General features: G+C 36.0%; 3 protein-coding genes across 6 annotated transcripts in view; 2 read left to right on the top strand and 1 right to left on the bottom strand.

The window, feature by feature from the left end:
- Positions 1 to 8,903, bottom strand: part of LOC145690627 (uncharacterized) — a 33,400-nt gene extending 24,497 nt beyond the window's left edge. Inside the window, exon 1 of the mRNA XM_081765698.1 lies at positions 8,627 to 8,903. Within this exon, the coding sequence (XP_081621824.1) occupies positions 8,627 to 8,650 (24 nt within the window). The 5' untranslated portion in view covers positions 8,651 to 8,903. The remainder of the gene's footprint in view (positions 1 to 8,626) is intronic.
- A 1,106-nt stretch (positions 8,904 to 10,009) lies between these two features.
- The window catches only part of LOC145690625 (glycerate kinase), a 57,924-nt gene continuing 40,573 nt past the window's right edge, over positions 10,010 to 27,360 (top strand). Inside the window, exon 1 of one of the 4 annotated variants that reach the window (XM_081765694.1) lies at positions 10,010 to 10,117. The gene's annotated coding sequence lies outside the window, so the exon portion shown is untranslated. Of the gene's footprint in view, positions 10,118 to 19,899; positions 20,148 to 27,360 lie in introns of those variants that run through there. The other 3 variants (XM_081765695.1, XM_081765693.1, XM_081765692.1) reach the window with 3 other exon arrangements.
- LOC145690626 (kelch domain-containing protein 2-like) lies at positions 20,142 to 26,753 on the top strand. Its single transcript, XM_081765697.1, has one exon. The coding sequence runs from the start codon at positions 20,371 to 20,373 to the stop codon at positions 21,562 to 21,564; it is 1,194 nt and encodes a 397-aa protein (XP_081621823.1). The 5' UTR covers positions 20,142 to 20,370; the 3' UTR covers positions 21,565 to 26,753.

Here is a 27,360-nt window from a genome sequence, read left to right as displayed (position 1 = left end):
CTTTTGTCCAGGGAATTAGCGATCCTCGCATTCAAACAGGAATTCGTGGTAAAAGTACGGAAGAAGATAAATTCGCGCAAGAAGATAAATTCGAGTTATAATTGGTAATTTGCAGAAACTTTGGTGACCAATTAGGAGTATTTTAGTTAATTACTAAACTCTCTTGTGTGGGTGCCGGTCTACGCAAACGCATACCGCCGGCCCGCCACACTGTCCCCTCGTGCCGAAAGTGAAATATTATTTCAATTGCATCAAATTTAGATAAACTTCCTGGTGAAAGTTAATCTTTATTTTGAACATGTCGTTATTTATATCATTAGATTTATTATGGAAATGCTCTCGAGTGGCTGCCGTGCTTCTGATTCGTTGTGGTTCTAGGTTCGATCCCAGGTGGAAATATGTTTCGATGCTGTCACTTCATTTCGAGGGAATTCGGGAGATAGTTGTATTAAAAGGTTACAAACAACAATAAATTAGGCCAGAAATACGACAGAATCCAGAGCGTACGCTAAGGGACGATTATGGATTCATAATTTCCCCAAAACGTCTTTCTTTTCTTTTCCTTTTTTTTAAGAAAAAAAAATTAAACAAAATAAATTTTAGTACAATCTATCTATTAAACTCATACAGTACGAATTAACCCTTTGGGGATCCCATGGTACAATTTGTACCATACGGGGCGTTTTATGGTACACTGCGTTATAAGTCTATTATTTGAGCTTTTTCGTCCGTTTTTTTTTTTTTTTTTTTTTTTTCAAGTCCAGAGGCATTGCAGAAGACATTACGTATGGTTTCACACCTTTCTGTATCGAAACGTAGGAGGTGATGACGTCATAAGTCTAAAATTTATATTTTCGTGTAATACTTTTTTGGGGGGTTTATGTAAAGTATTTTTGCGGGCTTATTTTTGCACGTAGAAGATTGAAATTTTGCACAAACATGCAGTCCACCGAGTAGTATTTACCAGATTTTTTTCAGCTTTCTGCGTTAAAATAGGGGGTACAGAGGGGCTAAACGTTGAAAAAGAGAAATTTTTACCAAAAATCCCTTTCACGGGATTTTCCCACCTTAGATACATAATGGGGACAAGTGAATGGTACCGCCTGAAAGGCAGTTCTATTCTGAAGAGTATGATGGGCGAAACATGACCCTAGGATAATTAGGGATGTCTCAGGGAATGTTTAAAAATTTCCCTCTGTATACGGGAATATGGGACATTGTCGGTATTCTTTTTGGCGGGCTTACTTTTGCACCTGGAAAATTGGAATTGTGCACAAACATTCAGCCCACCGAGTAGTATTTACCAGATTTTTTTCAAATCTCTGCGTTAAAACAGGGGGGGGGGTCCAGAGGGGCTAAAAGTTGAAAAAAGGATATTTAGACCCAAAAAATCCCGTTTTTCCTTATTTTCCCGCCTTAGATACATGATGGAGACACGTGATTCATACCGCATAAAAGGCAGTTCTATTCTGAAGAGAATGATGGGCGAGACATGACCCTAGGGTAATTAGGGATGTCTCAGGAATTTTTTTACCTGAGATCATGGTGTTTTACGGTAATTTGGGGCATTGTGGGAATTCCTGATAAAATTTCTCCCACTCTTGGTATTCAAGATAGAAACTTGAAAATTTGGCACACACATTCAGTGTACAAAGTACTATTTATCAGATTTTTTTTATATGGCTACGTTCACACAGGGTCGCTCCAGGGGGGCCCAAAGTGCGAGAAAAAATTTTCCCTTTGACATCATTTTTCCCACTCCTGGTATATGGTATGAGCATGGAAGTAGTATCATTTGAAAGCCAGCTCCATTCTGAAGAAAATGGGGTATGAACCATAATCCTAGGATAAATAGTGACGATGCAGTAGCTGCTTGACTGAAAGTCTAAAAAATAGCCGAAAAACACCGTATCTCTTAAGGGTTAAGAGCGACCTAGTTCTAACCTATAACTTTGGCTTTCAAACCTTTGATTTACGATTATTTGTGATTTCACGTTTATAACAAAGACAAATATTTTTAAATGATTGTACTTTAAATAAATTACTTAAAGAAATATTTTTCACAAAGTTTAACCTTTTAAATTATTGTTAAAAGGTCTTTGCCTTTAAAAGACTTCTCCGGAATAAATGCAAATGAATTGTGCTGCCATCTTTGGAGCTCTTTTAAACTAGGTTTATATATTTGTGTCCAATCCTTTCGACAATGAGATCTCGGAAACTACAGGCTCTAGAAAGATGACGTTTTCACTGATCGATTGCAAATTTCATGTAGATTGTCCAGTTCTAATTGAATATTTAAAAAACATGGGCACTATTTCTTTATTACATTTTTACGGGTACATTGGAAGTGTTGAAATTAAAAAAAAAAAAAACTAAAGCATCATATCCTAAGCATTATACATTCCAACACCACACTGTTGTATATGCCTCAGGCGTTTGTTTCATGGCCAAATAATAATGGAAAAGGAAGGATAACCATTTCTCCAGTCTAAGATGAACCTTTTTTTTGGGGGGGGGGATTGTTTTGCCCAATGAACACTATATATAACTAACATTATAATTAATTGTGTATGTAATGTATTTGCTTATTACATACCGCATGCAAGAAGAACGAAAACACTGGTCATACATGAATTAGAAACTCCAACCGGAAGCAGGCTCAAATCTTGCAAACGGTGCGAGATATTGAGAAAAAACAATCGAAAAAAAGTCTCCCCTTTATGATACCCCTTGGCTTTCTTTTAACCAATACGTCTTTCACTTGTGTCTAAAGGGGCATGTACAGATGTTGTAAGGAATGATAAGGAGATTTATGCTCATATGCGAATAATGCGCTGTGTAGAGGGCGCAGGTTCAGCTAGTACATGAATTAAAGTAGGCTCAAATCTTGCAAACGGTGCGAGATATTGAAAAAGTAATAGAAAAAATCTCCCCTTTACGGTATCTCTTGCCGATTTTTATCAAGACGTCTTTCACTTGTGTCTGTAAAGGGACATGTACAGATGTGAGGAATAGCAAGGAGATTCATGCTCATATGTGAATGATGCGCTGTGTAGAGAGCGCAGGTTCAGCTAGTAATATATTTAACCCGAAATTCAATTTTAAGCTTGACTTAAGCGCAATTTTTAGAGCTTTGCAATTGGGATGGAAGGTATTGAGCAAGGAGGCTGGTCATCTGAGTTTTCGAAGATTTCCTTAGTTTCACCTGGCTATTGCTTGATGAGATCTTGGACCTAGCTTTAAAAAGAAGTGATGGGTTGGGGAAAAAAAGCACCTCGAAGAATTTATTCAACATTAGGCACTGATATATTTTATTTTTTTTTTAAATCGAGAAACCAGAAATTTATCTTGAGCTCCCTCGTGGGAATACGGGCACGAGGTTTCGATTCCCGGTAGGAGCCCGGATCCTATTTTAAAGATTATTAGTAGCCATATAAAGTTGGTGTTAAAGGAAAAATGTATGTGAACGCCGCAAATTCACATCGGGGCACTTGCGAGAAGAACTTACGCTACTCCCCGATTATCCCATAAGCACCATAGGATCAGTGTGTGGGTGGACGAAAACCATTAACGCTAAGAGAAACGCATGGTACCGGAAAAACAAGAATTGGAACTAAAAGAAACAACCTATAGTATAACAACAAGAACAACAAAACAAGGACTTCATCAGCCCACAAGAGAAACAAATGTGGATTTGTTTTTCTTTTTCTGCTTTTATCATTATTTTTCTTACTTCTTTATGTTTTCTTTTTTTATTATTATTATTTTCAAAGAGTTGGACACCGAATAACACAAACACCGGACGGATAGAACAGCCGGCCGAGATGGGTACATGTCCACCCCGGATGGAGAAAGACGTCCACGGAGCATCCATTTCCCACGACTCCCAACAACCATTTAAGGCACCACCCTATTCGGTTCTGCGATGTTGCCATTCAGAGAAAGGAGTCACATCCGAGACTTATCTTTCTAATTTGTTCCATCACAAATTTCAAATGCCGGTGATCGGCTCGGCACAACCCCCAAACTGAATGACCAGTAGCATAAGAAGTTCCAAAGAACTGAGAAATGAAGGCGCCACATCCCAACGCCAGGATTAGAGTGTAATGAGAAAATTAGTTCACTGTATTCAGAGATGGCAGCTCTATCTGACACACATAGCATTTCGATTTTGAGTTTTATAAATACGTATGTTTGTGACGAAAAAAAAAAAAAAAAAAACTTTTACGTTTTGTGAGCGGCAGGGATGATTGAAATTGAACAGAAAGTGTGGCATAAATGTACGAAGATAATGGAAAATTAAAGAAAAAAAATGGACTTACACCCAGGGTTGGCTGGTTTAAACCAAGCTTTAAACCAGCTGGTTTAAAAAAAAAAAAAAAAAAACTGGTTTAAACCAAAAAACGAATAATGTTCGTAAAAGTGTAAGTGTTTGTAAAATCTTGATGACCACACATTTGTGGGTTATCACGTTTCACTCCCGTATAGTATTCGTATTATATGCAGACCTAAATTCCCCATTCATTACTCAAAAAGATTATACTACAAAAGCAACTTTATATATATATAAGTTTATAAATGTTTATTTTGTAAGTTATTATTATTGTTATGTAATTGCAATCAAAGAAAAATTCTAAATATTATTTCGTTTCAATGTTTACTATTGATAAGATACATCGAAATGCCGTACTTTTTGTGTGTGTCTGTAAGAGAGGGAGGTCATACAGACCCCATGAGAGGCATTTAGTGAAATGAGAAGTATCTTTGGTATCTATTTATGTATAAATGAGTCTGAGCCAAAGTGGACTCAAATAATTCGTATCTTTATTCACTTTTCTTACAGATATGCAAATTAAGTCGTTGTATTTCTTTAATTTGGACTAATAAAAATCGTTGTTAACTAACTTGAACTAAATTAGTTCTTCTGTACTCCGTATACTTTGAAATTGTCCATATGTAATTCTGTATAATGGTTTCACTTGTGCAATTGTTTATCTTTTTGTCCTTCTGAAATCACTCTTGACAGTTATATTAAGGAGCATGTAAAGATCAGTACAACGTATTTTTATTAGGATTCCTTCGTGAGTGAGTCGGCAGACGTATCGCATTTGTGGCCAATTAGTCCTGGTTCCGAGTTCAAATGGAGGAAAATTTCTCTCAGATGTAACTTGAGAAGCGGTTTTTATTCCGCTTTAAGCTTATGTGACCCCTTCCAGCATAACCCGGTCGTTGCATAATAACATCAAGGCGAAACAAACTTATTTCTGATCATATATGATATGAATATATAGCGTTAATTATTTAAAACAAAAAACCTGGTTTAAACCACAAAAAAACTTTTTTTTTTTTGTTTTTTCAATAAAAACCATGTTTTTTGCCAACCCTGCTTACAGCTAAACATTCAAATGTGAATATCATGAAGATGGTGCACAAAAAGAGCGAGTACATGGAAGATTATTTATCAGAGTACTTATTTAAATCTTCTACCACAACGTTGAGATTATTAATCGCAGTGAATGTATTAAAAAAGCAACTAACCTAACGCAACCTCATACGTTTAGCAGGGTTGGCAAGAACCATGTTTTTTATTGAAAATACCAAAAGCCAGGTTTTTTTGGTTTAACCCCCCCCCCCAACTTTTTTTTTTCTTAAATAATTTACTCTATGTATTTATATTAAATAGGGGGCTTACATCCAAGAGAAATCGTCCATTTGGACACGAAACCGGAACTAATTAGTCACAAATGCGACTGCCAACTCACTCACGAAGGACTTCTGATAAAAATACGTTGTACTAATCTTTACATAGGCCTACTTGTTAATATAATTGTCAAGAGTTATTTCAGAAGGACAAAAATATAAACATTTACACAAGTAAAAACATTATACAGAATTATATATAAATCGGGAAACTTCCGCCTTATCCTTTGGGAAAATCCGTTATTACTTTAAAAGTATTTGTATGTAAAATTTTAAGACCAACGTACCATAATCACTACTACGCTAAAACTGAGGTATTAAATTACAAATTTGGTATGTACATATCATTCAATAAAATTAAAACAAAGTCAAATCCAAGCTGATGTTGGTAGCTACGTAGGCAGTTGATAAATTTGGCAATTTCTATCAATATATTTAAGACCCTTGGCTTCTTTATAAAACAACGCATTCACTCAAGTAGAAATATATAATTTGGTTTCATTTCGTATTTTTAGGCATAAAATCCTTATGAAATACCAAGGTTATCACGGAGAAGACTTTCTCTTAGAGGGACATCTCGATTCGCTACTTGGTTTACATTTGAAAGATGGGTTGTGTTTCGACCGAGAATTAAACACACGGAACACCTTGATTAAAAGGTGAAAAGTAGATAAATGTAATGTGGATGGTTTGATATGTGGAAACGTCACCATGAAGTTCACACGATTTAAAGCATTTTTCGTCCTTTTTTTTTTGGTTTAAACCAGTTTAAAAAAAAAAAAAAACAGCTGGTTTAAAACAAGGTCTAAACCAGTCAACCCTGGTGTTTAGAAATCCTCGTTTACGCATATGTACACCATCGCTGATGCAAGCTCACTAAGGACGCACCCTCTCTCTACCGTTCGCGGCTCTTTGTTGCATTCCTGCCCTGACTTGGTTAGATAGCGCGCATGCTATTTAGTCAACACCTAGCACAGGTTGGTTTCTGGTTTTTTACACTGCAGTTTTTATGGTATATTTCCGAACGCAGTAATTTACACGCAAAACGCTGAAGTCCTCTTGAAGTGAACCTCACAGAGGAATTCTTAAGAACCATTTGCTAAAGTATTGACAGTCAGCATCTTACTACGGACCTGGTTCTGTACAATTATGTCGAGAATTGCCAAGAACATGCTCCAACCCGTGCTAATTAGTAGAGCTTGAAAAATCCACTCGCCTGCAAAATGGTTTTGCTAGCAGTTTTTTTTTTCCCTGCCTAGTGCTTGAAAGTGATTTTTCAAGTCCTGCTAATTGGTCATTACCACAAGCTGGTCTCTTTTCTTCTACTATTTAATAGGCCGACCAAGAAAACAATTTGGGCAGTTCCAGAGTGTAGGTATAGCAAATCAATAAAATTGTTATAAAATTAAAACTGTACAGGTTGATATTAGGTATTCCGGTGTTTAATCGGCGTCAAAGGAGAATAAAAAAGTAGGGATACATTCATATGGAGATGCAGTAGTAGTTTTCGCGCATCACATTTTGTAAAATTTAGAGGTAAAATTCAATACTTTGCATAAAAAGACAGGTTTATAAGGAACAAATTTCTGCAAGCGACAGAATTAAATAGAAAGCAATACAGTTGGATTCAAGTTCCCAAGCGTAGATTTACTAGGCTAGCGTAAAATCATTACTAGTGCTTTACAACGGATAAAATAAGTGAGTGTACATGAGAGACGGCTCTATTACATGTTACTTTCCGCCGGCAGTATTGCCTACTTCTGCAGTGTACAGAATCTGTATTTTATATTACAAGTGGAGTATTACTAGTGTGAAATCATGACAAGTGCTATCGAATGTCATATCATTGCCAAAACCCATTTCTTACCACTACCCTAGCTTGGGCAAATACCCACCATTGCCATTGTTAATGCGCGAACGCACCCACGAGCAACCGAGTGGGCCCACCAACTTCGCCCTGCCCAGCCTATGTTAGACAGCATTGCTGTTTTTTTTTAGTGGCCGTCTAGCACAGGTTGCTTTTTGCAGTGCAGTTCTTATGCTACACGTCCGAAAGCTATATTTATATACAAATCGTTAAAGAATTGTAACTTTTCAACAATTACTTCCCGTGGCCTCTTGAAATCTACACCTACAGTATGCCAAGTGAGATTTTCTAGTCCTCATGGAAACCTTTTATGGGCACAATAAGAAGAACATGAGAGAAATTATTATAATCTTTCAACAATTCTTTCTAGTGGTGCGCCAAAAGTAAACCTGTACGAATACGTGCGTGGATATGTGTTTAAGGAATAGTAGGGTAAATTTTACAATACACGCTTCAGCTGCGCATCGATAAGTAGGGCCGCTTTAAAAGAGTATAATAGAGTAAGGTAGGGTAGAGTAGAGTAGAGTAAGATAGGGATAAGTAGGATAGCGGTAGGGTCAGTTTAGCTTAAGGTTAGGGAAGTTTTGATCTATTTTCATAAAATTAAAAAATTGTAATTTCCGTGCAGTTTTACTATACGAATCCACAGTATAAGCAGTAATAGGAGTAGGAGAGGGTAGGAGTAGGAAAAGGTCAGAAGCCCCGCAGGGGTTCGTTGGGTTCTGTTCTCGACATAAAACGGGCAGATTAAAGACTTTCCCAAATGTTTCTGTATATTTTACAACCTGTGGATCCGTATAGTAAAACTGCACCGTAATTTCCCGTTTCTAAGTGAGTACCAACTGGAGCGGGCATTGTAAAGTTAACCCGAAGAGTCTGTTCGTATTATCACTTCTTTTATTACTATTCCCATAGTTAGAATTTTGTAATTCTTCGCGTCTGCGTATGGATATCAAGTGAAAAGGCGATGTAGTTTACCCAAATTCTGCAATCCACAATTATCTACTTAACAGGACACAGGACTAAAACGAATTTACAACAATGAATCTGTTATCTTACCTGTAACTGCACTGCTTCAACCATTCTAAGAAAATAAATTAGCCTTGTACCTGAGGTGGAGAGTGAATATATGTTTAATTCATATACTAAGGAAACAGAAAATAGTTTTTATATTTGAGTGTCCTATTAGATGAATTACTATGACGAATAAATAATACATATCATTTTAACACGATTCACTATCATACAGCTTTTTAAAAGAAATCCGTCCGTTTCTTTCTTATTCCATACATTGGTACGTACGTTTCATTCTCTCTTTTTCTAACATGATAGTTTAGGTCAGGGTAGGGAAATTTTTAAGAGCGTACTTTTAAGGAATTCTTCTTAGGTTTTGCGTCAACGCAACACAAAATCTAATGGGGCGTTTACACTTGGTCGATTTAGTCGCACGGCTAAATCGACTCGCTGCATTTGCGACTAAATCGAAGCAACTAGGCCGAATCAGATCGATGGATGTGTTCAATTGTTTCAACCGAAATTGAATGCTGCTTGTCGACTCGCTCTCCTCTGGTCGATTCGAAATCGACTGGCAATTTTAAAGATGTCCAAGCAAAAAGTAATTGGTACAATTTGCGGTGTTATAGCAGAAGAAAACAGAATCGACCACAGAAAATAGAACGTCTTTCAATTCAGTTGCTAGTCGATTAGTCGCTTTCGATCAACAAGCGATTAAGTTGAAGTCCTGTTTACACGGTCGATTAAGTTGAAAGTGACGTCAATTCAACTGAATCGAACGCAAATCGACTAAGTGTAAACGCCCCATAACTCGAACACGTTCGCAGGGTTCAATCCGTGGTTCAATCCCTGCTTGTGTCTGATCGGGAAGCCAGATCAAAAAGGTGTATCCCGATATATTTTATAGTATTAAATGTTACGTTCTTTTGTTATTCCATGCCAACTTTCATTCTACCGGTGGGATGGAAAAGTACATTTTCCAAGTTGCTTAATTATATTTTATTGCAATCAGAACTTTAAATGATTAATATGGAAGATTGTTTCTAGAAGGAAAACGTTTGAAGATTGTTAGGTGCAGTGCAAATTGCATGCTTCTAGTTTTCATGCTGAAGATATGAGCAAATATAAAATTTAAGTGCGTACTCTGGCCCCACTCGACTCTGTGTTATTGAAGAATGAAGAGTAAAGTCAGTGTCAAAAGAATCACTGCAACGAGTTGCGAAAGTTGTAGAATTGTAGTCTTTGGGAGATAGCAAATTTGACGGAAGCTAACAGCTTTACCTTTACAAATAAAATAAAAGTAAAATTTCACTAATGTTGTACATAATGCGTACGGTCAAAGAGTCAGACCATATATTGTACGAGAAAGGAAAATTACAGTATCTTCACGATGGAGAACGAACATCTGGCAACGTTGGGTTAGATAAATGTCAACATATTATATAATTATATTATGCAATGTTTATCACTATGATAATTATGGATCCGATGCTGGATCACTACTCTAAAAAGAAGACGTTAGTGAACATGCATCCAGTAAGTGAATTGTCACTTGTCTTTTTATAATTACTTAATTTAGAATGGCATGAATTATAATTTGTTACTAATTAATCTATCATATTTCATGTATTTGTTAGCCTTAAATTTCTTTTAAAATCTGTTTCTAAATCCTTAAAAACTAAACGAACTTATAGTGAGGCTGTTATGTGAATGCAGTACATTAAATATGTATATTCTGTGCTTGAGCAGTGTATCCATACATTGTTTTTAACATACATATTTTTAATTTCGAGTAACGATAGGATTGAAGTGACGATACAATGAAGATACGATGATCAGGAAAAAATCATAATCAAAATTACAATGGATCAGCATATTTCATTGCCCCGACACACCGAGTAACGGATTTTTGGATATCTATCTGTCTGTTTCACTGTTTGTCCGTCCCGATGTAAATATGTTCAGTTGTTTAGGGAACACACCAAAATATTGAGACCAGGTTTTTACAATATTATTTAACTGTGTTTATCGAACTATCTTCGTGCTTCCAAAATTAAGGGCATTTACTAAAGGGTGAAAATCAAAATTTGTGATTTTCTCGAAATTGGTTCTAACAATTTTGTTCATATTTCATAAATCAGTGTTCTATTAACGACCCTATAATTACTGTGTAAGCCATTTTTAAGAAAAATACGGAAGGGGTAGTTTGATATTTTCCCAGGGCGGTTCTCTCATAATCGAATTAAGCTGTTTTTGTATATTTCATGAATAGGGTGTTAAATCTTGACTTTGCAGCTGCAATCGTTTCAGAAATGTTACTGATTTTTTGTCCTTTCAAGTGTTCTTTTTAATGTTGGTATATGTAATGGGCAGATGGGACTATATCAGGTTAATAGGGTGGGTAATTTAAGATTCTAAACCCCAATATAGCTAATTTTCCTATTGCAACATCGCTCTTGTGAGGTGACGCATTGTCATGAAGGTAGAAAACGTTTTGAGACAACTTACCACGGCATTTTCCGTTCAGATCTGATTAAACCCTATCAATTAATGATGTATACTAAGCCGCTGTTGTGATGTTACTTCGTTGCAGATAATCAACAAAGATTATTTCATCCTGATCCCAGAAAACTCTAGCAAGAACCTTTGAACTGGACGTTTGCAACCGAAATTCTTTGGTCTCGGTCAACCATTGATGCCATTATTTTGATCTTTGTCTCTTGATCATACAAATAGACAGTAACTTAACTTAGAAGGACAAAGGAGGCTTGTGCCCTGGGCGTCGGATTGGGAGGGCGCAAAATTGGGCAATATTTTGGGGAGTATTTTGGTTTCATTGGTCAGAGGGACGCTATGGTGAGTTCTTGCTCCATGCGCGCTGATCCTAGGGGCCGGGGGACCTGGGTCTCCCAGTGCTCATGTGTTCCCCCTTGTATTTTATGAATATGAATGTTTTACATGTATTTTTTTATAAATGGGTCCCCGCAAAGTTACAGAGAAATCGGCGCCCTTGCCGGGCGACAACTAGCGTACTTGTGTGGCTGCAAATAAATTCATGTTTCATCCTCCGTGACCAAGCTTCTGTTCTGCATGAATACATTTGGGTATCCACCTGCGAAAGCAAAAGTTTTCACATGTCAAGACGATCACAAACAATGACATTAACACGTTCACGGGAATTGGCTGGATCCTCTGCCATGTTTTTAGTGTCTGCGTGATACTAAAAATAATAATTTCATGCACTTTTCAAATGTTTCGGGCACAATCAGTATGGAGGGTCTTCCAGGGCAAGGTTCACCTTTAGTGCCAAAATGTCGTGTTCTAAATTTGACAAACCAGTTCTTAACAGTGATATAGCACGGGACATAGCTCCCCCATTGTTTGCAGCATTTAATTATGAACGATCTTTGCAGACTTCCCGTACAGGAAGAGGAACTTGATGATCTAGTTTCAACATCACTAAACTCTGCTTGCTAATGACCAGTCATCTTCACTCCTCACCTGCAATAAATATACGTCTATTAGTCCCAGTGCTTTGATTTTGGGGCACAAAAATATAGAAACATGTAGTTTTAAACAAAATCAAAATCTGTGGAAATCAGGTAATGAGAAGGGAGCAAAGCTAAATACTTCCCAGAACCCCTTCGTATTAGGCCTATGAGTAAATAGTGTGCTTTGAAAATAGTGTCACCGCAATGTCTACACTGTCTAATGTAATGCTAATTATTGCTGCCGGTTGTTTAGATTATCCTCTCTCATACAAGCTCGTTCGTGTCTGCAAAGCAGTGCTGTGCCATGGAAAATCAGCACTTGGGGCGAGTGTATACGATGGCGTCCCCGTACATATGAGTGAGGTCGATACACCAACCGCGACACGCCACCATTGTTAGCACCAAGCGTAAGAAAATTTTCAAAAATAAATCCTGCTGTTCCTTGATTTTGAGCACTTTTTATTACTCTTTTCCTTCCATTCTCTATATGTGCACATGCATTTTCCTAACATGGTCAAATTAAATCTTAGAGTGAAAAATACTGTTGTTGATCCAGTGGTGCCCACCCTCCTATTTCCATGACGTACCCCCCAATTGTCTATCCGTAGGTGTTCTTCCATAAAAAAAAACTTTTCGATTAATTTTTACACCCCCTCAAACATATTTATGTAGATTTTTAACCCCCCCTAAATATTTCAATGACGCAGTTTGCATCATAACCCTCCTTTGTGGGCACCCCAGGTTGATCTAAAATTTTCCAAGTAATTTTTTGTCTTGTTTCCCCTTCTTTTTCCTCCCGAATTTTGCACCCCTTTACTTCCGCGCGATGCCGTCGCCCCGCTCGCCCCCCCTCCCTACGGCATGTACTACTACAATGTACTTTACACTGCACAAGCTAGCCCATTTATCATTGATAGGGTAGTGATAAAAGCAGTTTTCCGGCTATAAATTACATATTGGTGCTCTTTGTGCTTTTATGACATCAAACAAACAAGGTTATATTATAAGTTTATTAATAAACTCTTACCACATGAAAAATGGCTGATTTGTATTTATATCCTCTTGTCACCAGCAAGAGTATACGACGGGGATGTAAATCACTGTAGGTAAATCATTCGACGCTCTCCCACTAGGAATGGAACCCGGAGCCTTGTGCACAAATCGCACGCGCAATTCGTATTGGACTATATTTATTTATTTATTTATTTGCCTGTTTTGCATACAAATGAGAGTATTCTCGAGCACGCATACAGTTGTCAAAATTACAAAATAATTACATATATGGTATAGAAAAAAACTTAGATAAAATAATACATACATAACTATGACTTTTTAAGCTTATACAATCATAATATAATTAACAAAGAAAAAAAACATTTATACATTATCTTCAAAAAACTCATTTACCGAGTAGTAACATTTATCTACTAAGAACTCATGAAGATCCGATTTAAACATAGAATATGATTTGTTTTGTTTTAGAAAGTCAGGTAACTTATTGAAAATTTTTGTACAGTTAATATATACGCTTTTTTGAAAAAACGAGAAATTTTGGGGGATAACATGCAAATTATTAACGAATCGAGTATTGTATTTATGGACGTTACTGTTTTCTATAAATAAGTGTTTGTTACTTACGGTAAACAAGATAACTTTATATAGATACGCACAAGGTAATGGTAATATTTTTTGTCCTCGAAAGATGGGCTTGCAAGAAGATTTTGGTGACAATCCAAACACAACCCTTAGTGCTTTCTTTTGTAAGCGAAACGTGCTAATACATTCAGTAGAATGACCCCAAAAAATAATACCGTAAGTTATTAAAGAATGGAATTTTGCATAGTACACCGAAACTAAGGCCTCTGTTGTGACATTACCTCTTAGTCTACGGAGGCCGAAACAAATACTACTTAATTTTTTGTTGAGTTGAGAAATATGCTCATTCCAAGTTAGTTTCGAACTTATGGTGACACCAAGAAATTTAGTTGAAATAGAAAAGTCGACTTTTTTGTTATTTACCATTACGTAAGGAATAAATTTATTTTGAAGAGGATAATAAAAATTTAGCAAGGAAGTTTTATCATTGTTAAGAACTAACTTATTGTTACTTAACCAGTTACTTAATCGTGAAAACGCAGTGTTTAGATTATATTCAATATCATGTCGTGAGTTACCTGTAATAATAACATTGGTGTCATCAGCAAATAAAACACATTTATTAGGCAACATTTCATGTGTCAAATCATTGATGTAAATAAGAAAGAGCAATGGACCAAGCACTGATCCTTGAGGTACACCAGTTAGTATTGTACCTTTATAACTACTAAACTTATGCATTTCGCCATTTTTTTCGTTCGTAATTTGAACTATCTGATACCTATCCTTCAAGTAAGACTCGATCCATTTATTGGCAGTTCCTCTTATACCATAAAAGCATAATTTTTTGAGTAAGAGATCATGATTTACAGTGTCAAATGCTTTAGTAAGATCAACAAAGAGTCCAATTGCCCATTTTTTATTATTTATTGCATGCATAACAGTACTAAGAAAATCGAAAATTGCAGAATCAGTAGATTTGCCACTTAAAAACCCATGTTGAGATAATGATATTAGATTATTGGAACGTAAGTAATTCCTTATCCTATTTGACATTACCGTCTCAAAAATTTTTGAAAATACAGATAAAACTGAGATAGGGCGATAATTCTTAATATAGTAACGACTGCCTTTTTTGAACAAGGGAATCACTTTAGCCACTTTTAACCGTTGTGGGAAAATGCCTGATTGAAGGGAAAAATTTATTACATGAGTCAGGTGAGGAGCAATTATCGAAGCAGATTGTTTTATAATAGTGGACGGTACTTCATCAAGACCTGCAGAACTGCTATTTCTCATCTTTCCTATAATTGCTAATATTTCATCAATAGTTACCGGGGTAACAAAAATACATTTTGGATAAGAAGGCATATTTGAAGAACCACTTGTACCAGCTTGGTGGGATAGAGCACCAAGAGCTACCTGAGGAGAAGTTATAAAATAATTATTAAATTTACTTGCAATTTCAGCAGGGTTTGTAATTCTTTTATTGTCAAAAATGACGTGATTCAAATTTGCAATATTACCCTTCTTTGTATGTAGTCCTACCGACTGGTGAATAATATTCCACATAGTTTTAATTTTATTTCTGGAGTTATTAATCATTTTCGAATTATGCATTTGCTTTGCTGTCTTAATAACTTTCTTATATGTTATCTTATATTTTTTAACGTAATTTCTGAATACATCAGAAACATTTGTATCATTAAGCAGTTTAGCATACTTAATTAAATTTCGTTTGGAATTACGAATACCAGTTGTAATCCAACTCTTCTTAATTTTATTACATTTACTAATTGGCATGAGAGGAAAAGCTACATTAAAGCAATAAGGGTGAGTTCAAGAGTAATGGAAGTAGAAGGAAAAGTCTTTCAATTTAGCGTCCCACGACTATAGACCCTGTCCTTTTGGCTGAGGGAGACGATGGTTAAAGCAAATGAATTATTATGGAAGAATTGGTGGAATGAGAATGTGGGAGAAAACTAGTGATGAGCGCAGGACTTTACGTCTTGCAGTTTTTGCAAGAGTCTTGCATGCAAGACCGAGACCAAAACCAGGAATCCCGATCCGCGACCAAGACTCTTGCGAAAGAGTTTCGCACAAGTATCAATACTACTTGAATGTTTTTATAGTATGTAAAAAGCAGAAAAATCGTTACATCTATCACCTGAATTTCGTTTCTTCAGTAATAATGCCACTGGAGTGAATGTGTTCCCAGTAGTTTATGCAATCCCTTGAATCGAGCTGCCCTGTAGCATATTAGCTACAGTATGTCGTTTTCTGAATCGGTTGTTCGTGTTTTCTGTAATTATTACTCTTTTTCAAGCCACACAGGTGTCATTCTAATCAAAGCTTGTTACACACAAAGAAATGTGTCATTGGTGCTGGATTATGATGCATTCGTGCGTTTTTAAACAATGAGGACTACTTGCAGGGAAATCAAACACTATTCTACAGGTGTGTTATCAGTCATAAACTTAAACCTTCGATCTTCGAGCTGGTAAAGTTTGTCGGCTCATCATCTGATAAATATAGCAAAAGAAGGATGTCTTTTTCACCCTTGAATTGATTTGCCTCAGACAGTCTACCAGCGAAATGCCACTGCAAAATAAAAATAAAAAAAAAATGCAAGTGGCGAGTGCTAAAATTAAATTTCATGCGTACTTCGAAGTTGTTACGGGAAGTGGGGAGTATCCCTATGGGTACTCCAACAATTATGTACTGCGTCCCCGTAGTTCCTCAAAATTACAATGGGCAAAGATAGGCAGGGAGACGGCGTAACGTCATGGCGCTACCTAGCGTCCCCCTATCTTTTGAGATTCACTTTTATCCCTGCTCCATAGAGTACATATTGGAATCAGTAAAACAAAATCTCAATGCGTAATTGGAAGTTTGTTCAATACAAAGATTAGGTTGAATAATCTGACACCTTTAGAGTGTAAAAATAATTTTGCAATTTATGGTATTTTAGTAATATGTGCAGGACCGGATTTCCCAATAGGCCCGGTAGGCCCAGGCCTATGGGCGCAAGCTCCTACGGGGCGCACGGCCGAGAGAAAAAAATATCTAGAAATAAAAATAAATAGCTATAACTTAACATATTTTTTGAATTGATTTTAAAAAATCAGGCTAATAAAGCACTCTGATTTTTAAGTTCATTGGAACAAATAATTGTTGGTAAAGTTCACCAATCTTTTGTTAATACATTAACGGTATTTTTTAAGCCCAGAACCAAGTAAATTCCTCAAAAAACTTGCAATGATAAAATTGCATCGTGGAGTGGTGTTTAAGCAATTAACATATAGGCCTGATATATTTTTTTTAATAAAGGTTTTTAGGAAAGTAACTTTAACCAGACTAGGGGGCGGAAATGCTAAGCCTAAATGCTAAATCCAGCCCTGAATATGTGCTGTCTTGATTTTCTTTTATGCGTCTCAGGGGTAGCCTTCCCAGTTTGGGAACAAGCGGAGTATTGGATCTGTTAAAAAAATATATAAAAAGATTACGAAACCTGTTGTGATTTGTCTTATGAGTAGTGAAGCGTGAATACCCATTAAAAAAAATAAAAGTCATCGTCTATGTTGCACACTATGATCATAGTTACACGAAGGTAAACTATGTTACATTTAGAAACATACTTGTATTTCTGTTATTATTGGCACATTGTAGAATTTATTATCCCTTATGTCCAAAATTTACCTATGAAAAGTATAAGATCATTTAAAAGCAAGACTTGCAAGACGCTTGCAAGCAAAACCAAGACCAAGACCAAGACTGGGTGTGCAAGATCAAGACCAAGACCGAGAAGAAGTGTTCCAATGCAAGACCAAGACCACCCTGCTCTTGGTCTTGGTCTTGCATTTGCTCATCACTAGAGAAAACGACCACCGCGAGAAAACGCATGAATACGATGTTGTGCACCACAAACTTACTCGGCTGGGAATCGAACCATGGACCTCACGAACCAGAAGTAAGCGTTCTCCCACTGAGCCACTGTGCCCTCTTTAGAAGTAGAATGAATCTATAGGAAGTTCTATCCTTGGTCGTACTTGTGTTGTTTCTAAAGGCAGATTCTAGCGTAGCGGTATCCGTAGCAGAGCTAGGCAAGGTCATTTAAATGAGAATCGCTGGGTAAGGGTCAGTTCCTTTATCTTCTGATATTGAAAACTTAAAAATAAGAACTTCCGGAGAAAGATGGGTGGGTGTACATATTGTTGAAATTTATCCTTCGTGGGAAAAAAATTAATTCGCACACTGGTATTAGAAACGTTTTTTATTACGGGTAGGAAAATATCTTTAGGTAAGTTATTTTACTAGTTATTTTAATATAATAAAAGTATACAATCTTTGTTCATTGATCAAGTGGAGATTATCAACTTTCAGCAAAGAGGTTTTTCTTTGAGACGGGACCTACTACCTAACTACCGCTTGGTTCGTATCCATCAGAGATCGAACCTGCAACAGAAAGCTCGTGCGTTAGCAGGGTGTCTATCGGTCACAAAAGTCACGAAATCAGAAAACGGTCATGAAAGTCACGAAAAAGTCACGAAATTTAGCTTTGGGTCACGATTTTTTTTAAAAAACTGTACAGATGTAAGTACAGATTGGAAAATTTTGTTCTATAAAACGTCAAATTTCACCACCAAAAATGTCTATGGTCCGCTTTAGACGCTACCAAATCACAAGCAAAGTATTTCTATCGCATGGATGAAAATTCGGCCTAATTCGCACGCAAATTCGCTCTTGAAAATGTTAGAAAATTTCATCATTTGGTAAAGAAAAGGTCACGAAGAAGTCACAAAATTTCATTTTGGAATTTTAGTAGACACTCTGGTTAGCCATTTAGCCACGAATGGGCACAAATGCAGGTATTACGTCCTACGACAACTCTTTTTGTTAAAAGATTCAGTTGAATGGATGAAAAGGAAAATTATGATTATTGAGGAATTGATGAAAATTCACGACCACGATATTGTCGCTCGATGCATTATTGCTTTCAGTGCTGGAGAGCCAGGACCATTTGCTTGAGGGAGCTCATGTGACTTGGATTCTATGATAAATTGAAAGTCAAAGTCTCATATGGTTTTGGTTCAGATCAGTAACGATGCCAGCTTTAATTTCTTCGGGGGCAAGGGAAGGTTAGTTAGGTTTTGCGTTCCTTTCAGCAGCAAGGCTATATGAGACGTGATTCTATAGCGTAACATAGAATCTGAATCACATGAATCAAACGGGCTTCCCATGTCAGGAAGGAGAGAAGTAAAGAAATGTTGGGGAGGCAGCTATTTTTTGTGTACGGAAAATAGTAGTTCTATAATACCTGGCCTACTTTACCTTAAAATATATGTTTAGGGGCAGACTTTGCACCGAAGGGGCATCTGTCTCCTTGTACAGCGGGGGACACTTCTAAATGGTACAGCCATATGGAGATTTACGGCTAAGGTGTACCATTTAGAAGTGTCCCCCGCTGTACCTCTTCTAGCAGTATCACTTGTGCTGATAGGATCCTGAAGAAAGGAACTGACGTGACTTTATGCTGAATTAGGACATTTTAATACTTCTGTAGCTGGAGACACGCTGTGTAGCAACGACAATGACATTACAATGAAAATCAAATTAGTATTTTCAGTTTAATGTCCAACGATTATGTAGGCCTACTTTAGGCTAAAGAAGACAAGTGAATGATTGTGAAAGTGATTTTTTTGTCCTCTCCCACCGAGAATCGAACCAGGGACCGCATACATCAGAGGCGCACAGCTAGACCAGCGGTTATTTTATTCAGTAACGTACGTAGGAATTTATATCCGGGGGTCCAAACTCAATATGATAATATTTTAGGTGCAGTTTTACTATACGGATTCACAGATTGTACAAGACCCGAAACAATTTAGGCAAGACTTTAATTTACCCATTTTATGTCGAGAACAGAACCCAACAAACCCCTGCGGGGCTTCTAACCTGTTCCTACTCCTACTGCTACCCCTACTCCTACTACTGCTTATACTATGGATCCGTGCAGTAAAACTGCACGCAATTTTATATTAAAATTCCTAAAATTGCCTCTAAAATTAGGCTAAATTTACACAAAAATCGAAATTTCGGGGGTAGTTCCGTACCCCCAGGACCCAGTCTTTGCGTACGTGCCTGATACCATTGGTAAACTTTACAGTCAATGGTGAAGGGTCTAAATGACAAAAATAAGTATCGCAGTTTGCAACATTGGGTGTTTATGACGGACAGGAATAAGCGTACATGTTATCACGGATCAGTGAAGCTATATGATAGTTCCTTCATTTATCTATGATTTGATTAATATGAAGCTGGTATGTGATCAAGATTTGTGAATTTTGCCAATATAAACAATATTTCCGAACCTAGGTGAACCGTGGGCTTACGTCTACGTCTCAAAAGTTTTTAATTTCACTTGATTAAGATTTGTAGCAGAAGAAATCACAGCCAAATAGATTCAATAATAGGCAAGTGTACGTTTTGTTCGTGATGTATTTAGTTAACAGTATAGAGTATCACGTATTATAAAATGTAATAAACTGAAGGAAGATATTTTAGTACTTCTGGCTTAATATTTGCAATTCAAAATGTGACTGGCCTTCGTGAGTATAAGTTCTAGATGGAAGTGACATAACTGTAAACGTAGCCAAAATTGGTTTGTGACTATCTGGGGGGAATAAAGCAAGGAAGACGGAAATGGAAGAATTTTATTCTAGTGTTACAACGTACATAAAAAATAAAATCCATCGACGTAGTGGTCACATAGCTGCGGTGTACAAAGGTAGGTTGTTGGTGTGGGGTGGTTATAAGGAGAACCACGAAGATTACCACGGAAACGACTATCATCGTACAAATGAATTGTGGATGTATAATCCTGACAATGAAACGTGGAGAAAGATCGATACGAAAGGCAGTATACCGCCAAGGAACTCTGGTTCTTGTGGAGTGGTATATGACGATTGTTTGTATATATTTGGAGGTTATCACGGTATGATTGAACCAGGTTCTATGGAAGGGAACAGCAACCAACTGTATAAACTAGATTTACTTACAGTGACTTGGGAGGTGTTGCATCCCACTGGCGTACAGCCTCTTCCGTGTGACAAATTAGTTGGTTGGAGTTACAAAGAAAAGCTATACTTCTTTGGTGGGTTTGGGCCACCACCCGAAGTTCCTATTACATTTCAGCATACGATAGATCTGTCTTTGCAGGGTGGTTTTCCTCGTGGATGGAATAATCAACTAGTCGTTTATAACCCTAAAGAAAATAAGTGGGAGTGGCCGCGGACAAAGGGACCAATACCTAGTCCGCGTGCCGCACATGCTGCCGATGTTACAGGAAATAGAGTGTACATATTCGGTGGTCGTTACAGGGATGTTCGTATGAATGACTTGCACTATTTGGACTTGGATAGGATGCAGTGGAGTGGAAATCTCGTAAAACCATTTGAAATTAATCCCGAAGGTCGCTCGTGGCATAGTTTCACTTTCATTACGCCTAATAAAGCAATTGTGTATGGAGGATTTAACCAATCTAGTGCTGTACTCAGTGACTGCTGGTTGTTAGATGTTTCCAGTGTGCAGTGGCAAAAATACGATCTCAGCGTTCATCTATGTAAACCACGTTTGTGGCATAAGGCTCAGTTCATGGAAAACGGAGATTTAATCATTGTGGGAGGACATAGGGACAATATATTAGCCATTGGTGCGAAGGAGCACGCAGAAGAACTCATAGTTTTAAGTTTTGTTCCCAAATCGTTATTAAGGATAACCTTGGATGCTGTTGTGAAATACAGGAGAGAACTTCAGTCTGAGTGGTGTACGTTGCCAAACCACCTCCAGCACACATTACGCGAGCGTGAGAAATTATTGCAAGTTGCAGGATGTTAAAGTATTAACATGTATAGAAAAATAATGGCGTTCCTTGTAAATTGCTGTGATTTTTTTTTGGCAAAGATGCGTTACCGTTGTTAGAGGTAAGATAAGAGTATTGCCAAGAATAGTAACTGACAACTTTTTACTTGAGGCAGTTCAATGAATTTGTTGTTGAGGAACACCTTCCTATTTAAATTTAACTCTATATCAGTACATATGCATTTATCGCCTCTAGTATGAATAAGTATTGTTAATAATAATCATAACAAATGAATTACTCAAAATGTAAATTTAAGCGTTATTATACTTAGCACATTAAGTTTTGGTGTATTTTAATAGCAGGTTCATTATTTATTGTTTCTTCCCAATATAAGAGCTGCTTTTGAACCATCTGAGTTATATATTGTAAAAAGCCACGAACAAAAAAAAAAAAAAAAAAAAAAAGTTTATTCGTGATAAAATAATTGAGAACAGGAAAGGCATAGCCTACCATGATTACATCGTTGTTTAACTAGGATGTCTATTCGTCTGTTTCCTCCTTTAACTGTCATAGTCGAAGTTGTATTAGTTACTGGTTCGAGTTTCGCATTGGGTGCTTATTATAAATGATATAATGATTTCTTGTGTTATAGATTATGCAACACGAATAATAAGTGTCCCTACTTATCGGTCAACAACAGCGCTTGCTTGCAGCGTATCTTAAGTTACCGTGTGTAAGTAATAGGTCAGGACGGTGAAACGGCTAGGGGCTTTTTTTTTTTTTTTTGTGCTAATTCCTTCCTCGCATTAAAATAAATAAAGTAAGTAATTAAAAGAGAAAACTTAATTACGAGTTCGATCTGATAAGAGATACAGTCACATTTTTCTGTGATCAAGTTTTAATTTTTCCAATAGTTATCCGATTGAATGGCAGAAATTCTAAACAATACATATCTATAAAGGGAACAACAGTGTGTCAAGCGTTCGTACTGTTCCTAGTGTTTTGTGAATATTAATAGATTTCTGTGACGTCAATTTCTTTGGTAGTTTACAAACTGAGAAAGAGCTGGAAAAATGAGAGAGGAAATCACTAAGTCTGCGTTTTTGGGCTAAAGATACGGATGATAAATATGAAAACGAGTGATCGCAAAAGAGTTGATGAAGAAAATGGGGAAATAATACGAAACCTAGCGACGTGGTAGTAAGTTAAACTATTAGACTCCTGCTGCTATATTGAGCGAAATCGGATTAATTAACAGCGCACCTTTTGTTTTTATTTTATTTTATTTAATAATTTAGGGACATGGTATGAATCCATTCTTGTCTTTAAGCTATTTTTAGAAACCCCTATTTACCATTTCAAGTTAGAATTGAACTTTGGACATTTTGCCTTTTTTCAGTGTGAGCTCGAACCATTAATTCTTTAAAAGTTGTTAATACTTGAACCATCGTGTTCCAAGGAAGTTCTGGAAAGACCTACAGTTCGACGTTATTATGTCATTCATTACCATCATCTACATTTTATTACAATTCTTTGCAAATAATGCAAAGTGAAACTCAAAAGTATACACTAATCCCATAGCTTATAACCAGCAGAACCATCTAATTTTGTTGGAGAAAGAAAATTTCTACAGGCAATGCTTAATTTGTTTGTATGTAGTTTGTAGCAGGGTTATATCAAACGTGTACCTACATTTATCATGGAATCCGAACCGCATGAATACGCACCGGGTTTCTTGCGTCTTTAATGCGCACCATGTAGCATTTTTACGAAAATAGGAATGGTTTGAAATTATTTTCATATTTTTGAATATGGGATTCTTTCTTTCTGTTTCGTGTCTCAATAACTAATTTCTTTATTGGGTTTTTGTAATACAATTGACGATCACAATACCTTGAAAACGCACTATAAATAAATAGTGTTATTCCGTTGGTTGAAAGTATGTAGCAGGCTTATTTTTTCCTTAATTGTTTCTGGTTTTGTCAATGAAAAGAAGCATGTTGCTGATCAAGCTTTCTTGTTGTTGATGCTGTTGGGCTCCGGATAGGTGCTTACATAACCTAGGAGCTGAAGAGGAATGTTAAAAAACAAATAACAGATTAGCAATAGCAAGCAAGCTTTGCTCAGATTTTATTTTCGTTTAAGTTTCTACATCTTCAATCATCATATTTACAGCGTAAATTGAAGTTATTTTCTGTTTGTAAAGATTTTCTATTTAAACAAAAGTATATTTCACGGATGAGCAGTCTTTCTCCATGGTTTAGTTAGGTAGCGTAGCAGAAGGGGGCCATAGAATCCTGAACCGGGTTTTTTTTTTTTTTTTTTTTTTTTTTTTACATTAATCCAAGGATGCAAAGAAAGAGTTTTAAAAGAATACCTTTTATAATTGTTTAACATAGTTCCTGTGTTTCTCATCTAAAGTTGTAGTTCTGAAATTCGTTGATAACGTCTTGTATTTAAATAACTCCTCCTCTTTGTATATCATAAGACAATAGAAACTATTCGGCATTTGTTTATTTACCTCTTTTAAAGTCTTGTGTCATTTCTTGCCCCAAATAACTGATATATGTACTGCTTTCGATGTTACCTGTTCAGGATACGACCTGACCGATCTGTTGGTTTTATGACCAGGGCTTATTGTCTTTCCTAAATTTCTGTAAGCTCTGTCGATACATAGACTTCACAAAGTATCGTAAGTGCTATATCTATAACTTCTGAATTTAATGCCTCAAGAGTTTTTAATCAGATGCTCGGGAGGTACTAAGGAATATGAACAATTAGTTCAGAAACTAAACTGTGACTGTTTCATCTACTGAAGGTGACATTTTGATCTTTCGCGTTCATTCCTTTTTTTTTTTTTTTTTTTCTTCTCGAACTTTCCTGCTCTGTCAGACATGAAATAAGTTTGCAATCCAGATATCACTAAACCCTTGATTCATATATGTTAGCTTACACATTGTAAGGTTTCCTAAGAACTAATTTATTGTTGTAGGTAATACATAATTTGTATTCAGGTCATTTGAACAATTAGCTCTTAAGTAACTAGATCTGTGATTGATCGTTGGAAAACTTGCTATAAATATGTATGATTCATTTGGTTATATAGTTAACCTACACGCTTTTGCCGCGTGAGACACGGGTTCTCGCAGAAGCTCATGTGGTTCAGATTCACGTTAACCTGTAGGCCCAAATCGTATATAGACGTGTTGCTGGAATGGACGCAAAACTGTAATCGAACCAAATATATGTGATAAAATATCATCGTCACATGGATAACTCTTTGGGAGAATTATAGCAGCGTGTAAGAAAAGCTCCTGGCTGGAACTCTCGACTCTGATGGGTGTGATCGCGGGTTTCTAATCTGCTAGAGTAGAACGCCTTGAATAAGAACCCAATTAGTGGTTGGAACTCCGTATCAGTCATACCGGTAGGTCTTGTTCTCTGGAACTAGCTGTTGCATAAAGTCATAAAAATAATATCACTTATCAGACGAAAAGTACCCTTACGTCATATCAATGACGATTTTGTTGCAGAAATTATTGGTTTCAAAAGCAAAACATTTTAAGTTAAATTCTAAATGTCAAAGGTGTAATGTGTTTTTCAACTGTAATGTTATATGCATGTTTTTGTAATTGTATGGTTAGGAATGAATTACTAATATTGTAAATATAATCTAATGGAAATCGATATTTACGTTTAGCGAGAAAGAGAGGAGAAACAAAGAAAAAATTGGTAAGATATTGTTGTTAGTTAAAACAAAGGATGAAATTTGCTAATGTGTTAATAGTTTATCAGAGGATGAAATGGATTTTTTGTGTTGGAATGAAATATTTGTCAGATGAATATATGATTTTTTTTTTCTCTCAAGTTTTGGGGGATAACTAAAGCTGTACTGACCGAAAGCATCTAGAGGTTAAATCTCACCGTCTCGTTTCAATTAAGAGAGCCTATTGGTTTCTTGAGTATAGATTTTTTTTTTCTTCAGAAAACTAACATTGCTAGATAAACTACATCATTACAGTACCCTGTGACACACCAAATCAGTGTTTCATTAGTTATTAATCACGACCTTTACAAGAAACAAGTTCGTTCACGTGATTTAGGATTTACAGGGTACAAGAAGAATTTCTGGAAATGTATAAAAAAAGAAAAAAAAAAATTATACAATAAAGGTTAAGCGGCAAAGATGTAGTTCGTCTGGCAGCGCTGTTTTCTGAAAAGATCCGTGCTGAAGTAGGCAATAAGTAACTCTTTAGCAGAAGCGTTTTGTAATTTGGGTGTTCTTCGTAAGAACAGCTTTAGTTAGTATTTAATATAGGTCCTATGTAATCATTAAGTAGTTTCGATGCTGACTTAGAGATTATAAAACCTTTAGTACGTGGTTGTATATTAAAACTAACTTCTGCCATGTCTTCAGTTCTATATCAAAATTTTTGCCAATAAGGCTTAAATATAACAATAGATATTTTATTAAGGACTACATATCCTAAATTAAAAGCGCAATTTACATTATCTTGTACAGTTTTAAATTTCTGTACTATTAATGAAACTATATTAACTGAGTTCACATGCTTCGTATAGAGACATCTAAGTTGGTGAATATTACAAATTTCATTCTCAACTACTGATTCATCAGTACATCTTGTAAAATATCTCATTTCTTTTATATTTACGTGAATTGTAGTGAAGTGCTTTTTTCTTTTTTTTTTTTTTTTTTTTTTAATTCGTTAAATTTTTTTGATAGAAGAGTTCTCGTTACGAATGAATTGTAGACTTTATTACTTTTGTTTGTTTGCTTTTGTAATTCTGTATTTTAAATACGTATAAAATGTTGTTTTCTAGTTTTTGTTATTTATTTAAAGTGGAAGATTAAGCTTCTGCTTTCAGATAAATATATAGATGTATTGGCAGTTTATTCTAGAAGTTTCCGTAATAATTTATTCATATTTATTTTAATTTTGTTTAATAGTAAGGAAATATGTGCTGTTTGAAAGTTGTCTTCAGACAAATATCTTTGCAGAGTATGTATATAATATAATGAAGCTAGAAAATTATTAGATTTGTATTGTTAAGAAGCGAATGGGATTAGCGGGTTCTAAATTGTTGGACAATTATATTTGTGTGTGTATTGAACATGTACCTACATTGTGTTATGTAGTTTGTCATACTTTTGTCCTTTTCTAGTTGAGCAGTTGTAATAAAAGTTGTTTGGTATGTTTTAAAAGTGAATTTAATTCCAACAGAATATGGTATGGTATGCAGGGCCGCATTTAGGTTTCATAGGCCCCTACTGTTGTCAGATTCGTTTTTTATGAAAATAGTTAAGTTCTAATTTCCTGTTTATTTTTGTTACAAAATGTTTCCTTTATGAGCGACCTTAACACTTTCGATCCTAAGGGTATTTAAGTTGTCAAAGCTCTGTGTCTTGGGGAAAATAAGGGTTATTTTTTTTTTTTTTTTAAATCGTATCTTCCTAAGCTTTCATTCTGAACGTTTGAAACTTTCAGAAATGAAAGTATAAATATCAATCGATTAGAGGATGAAGTACCGTATGCTTCCGGTTTTCTGGTCTACGTAGCAACAGGTCTATTTGACAAATGATTTTCTACATTCAGGCACTGAGCGACTACAGATTTATGTACTCTTAAACGTTTATAAATACTTCGCAATTGTTAAAAATACCTAATATGTACAAATCAGGTTGTAGATCCCTAGTTACTTGAGTATTATTATCATTCACGTGCAACTTGACCAAAATTTCAAAAACAAAATTCCCTTGATGTGCCAATTGCTGTTGGATATCTATTGTTCAAAATAGCTTCTGTATTCCA

The sequence above is a fragment of the Thermobia domestica genome, chromosome 7 (genome assembly GCF_964235325.1).
Source record: "Thermobia domestica chromosome 7, izTheDome1.hap1.1, whole genome shotgun sequence".
Taxonomy (NCBI): domain Eukaryota; kingdom Metazoa; phylum Arthropoda; class Insecta; order Zygentoma; family Lepismatidae; genus Thermobia; species Thermobia domestica.
Note: the sequence above shows the minus strand (reverse complement) of the source record. Positions and strands in the feature narration are given on the sequence as shown.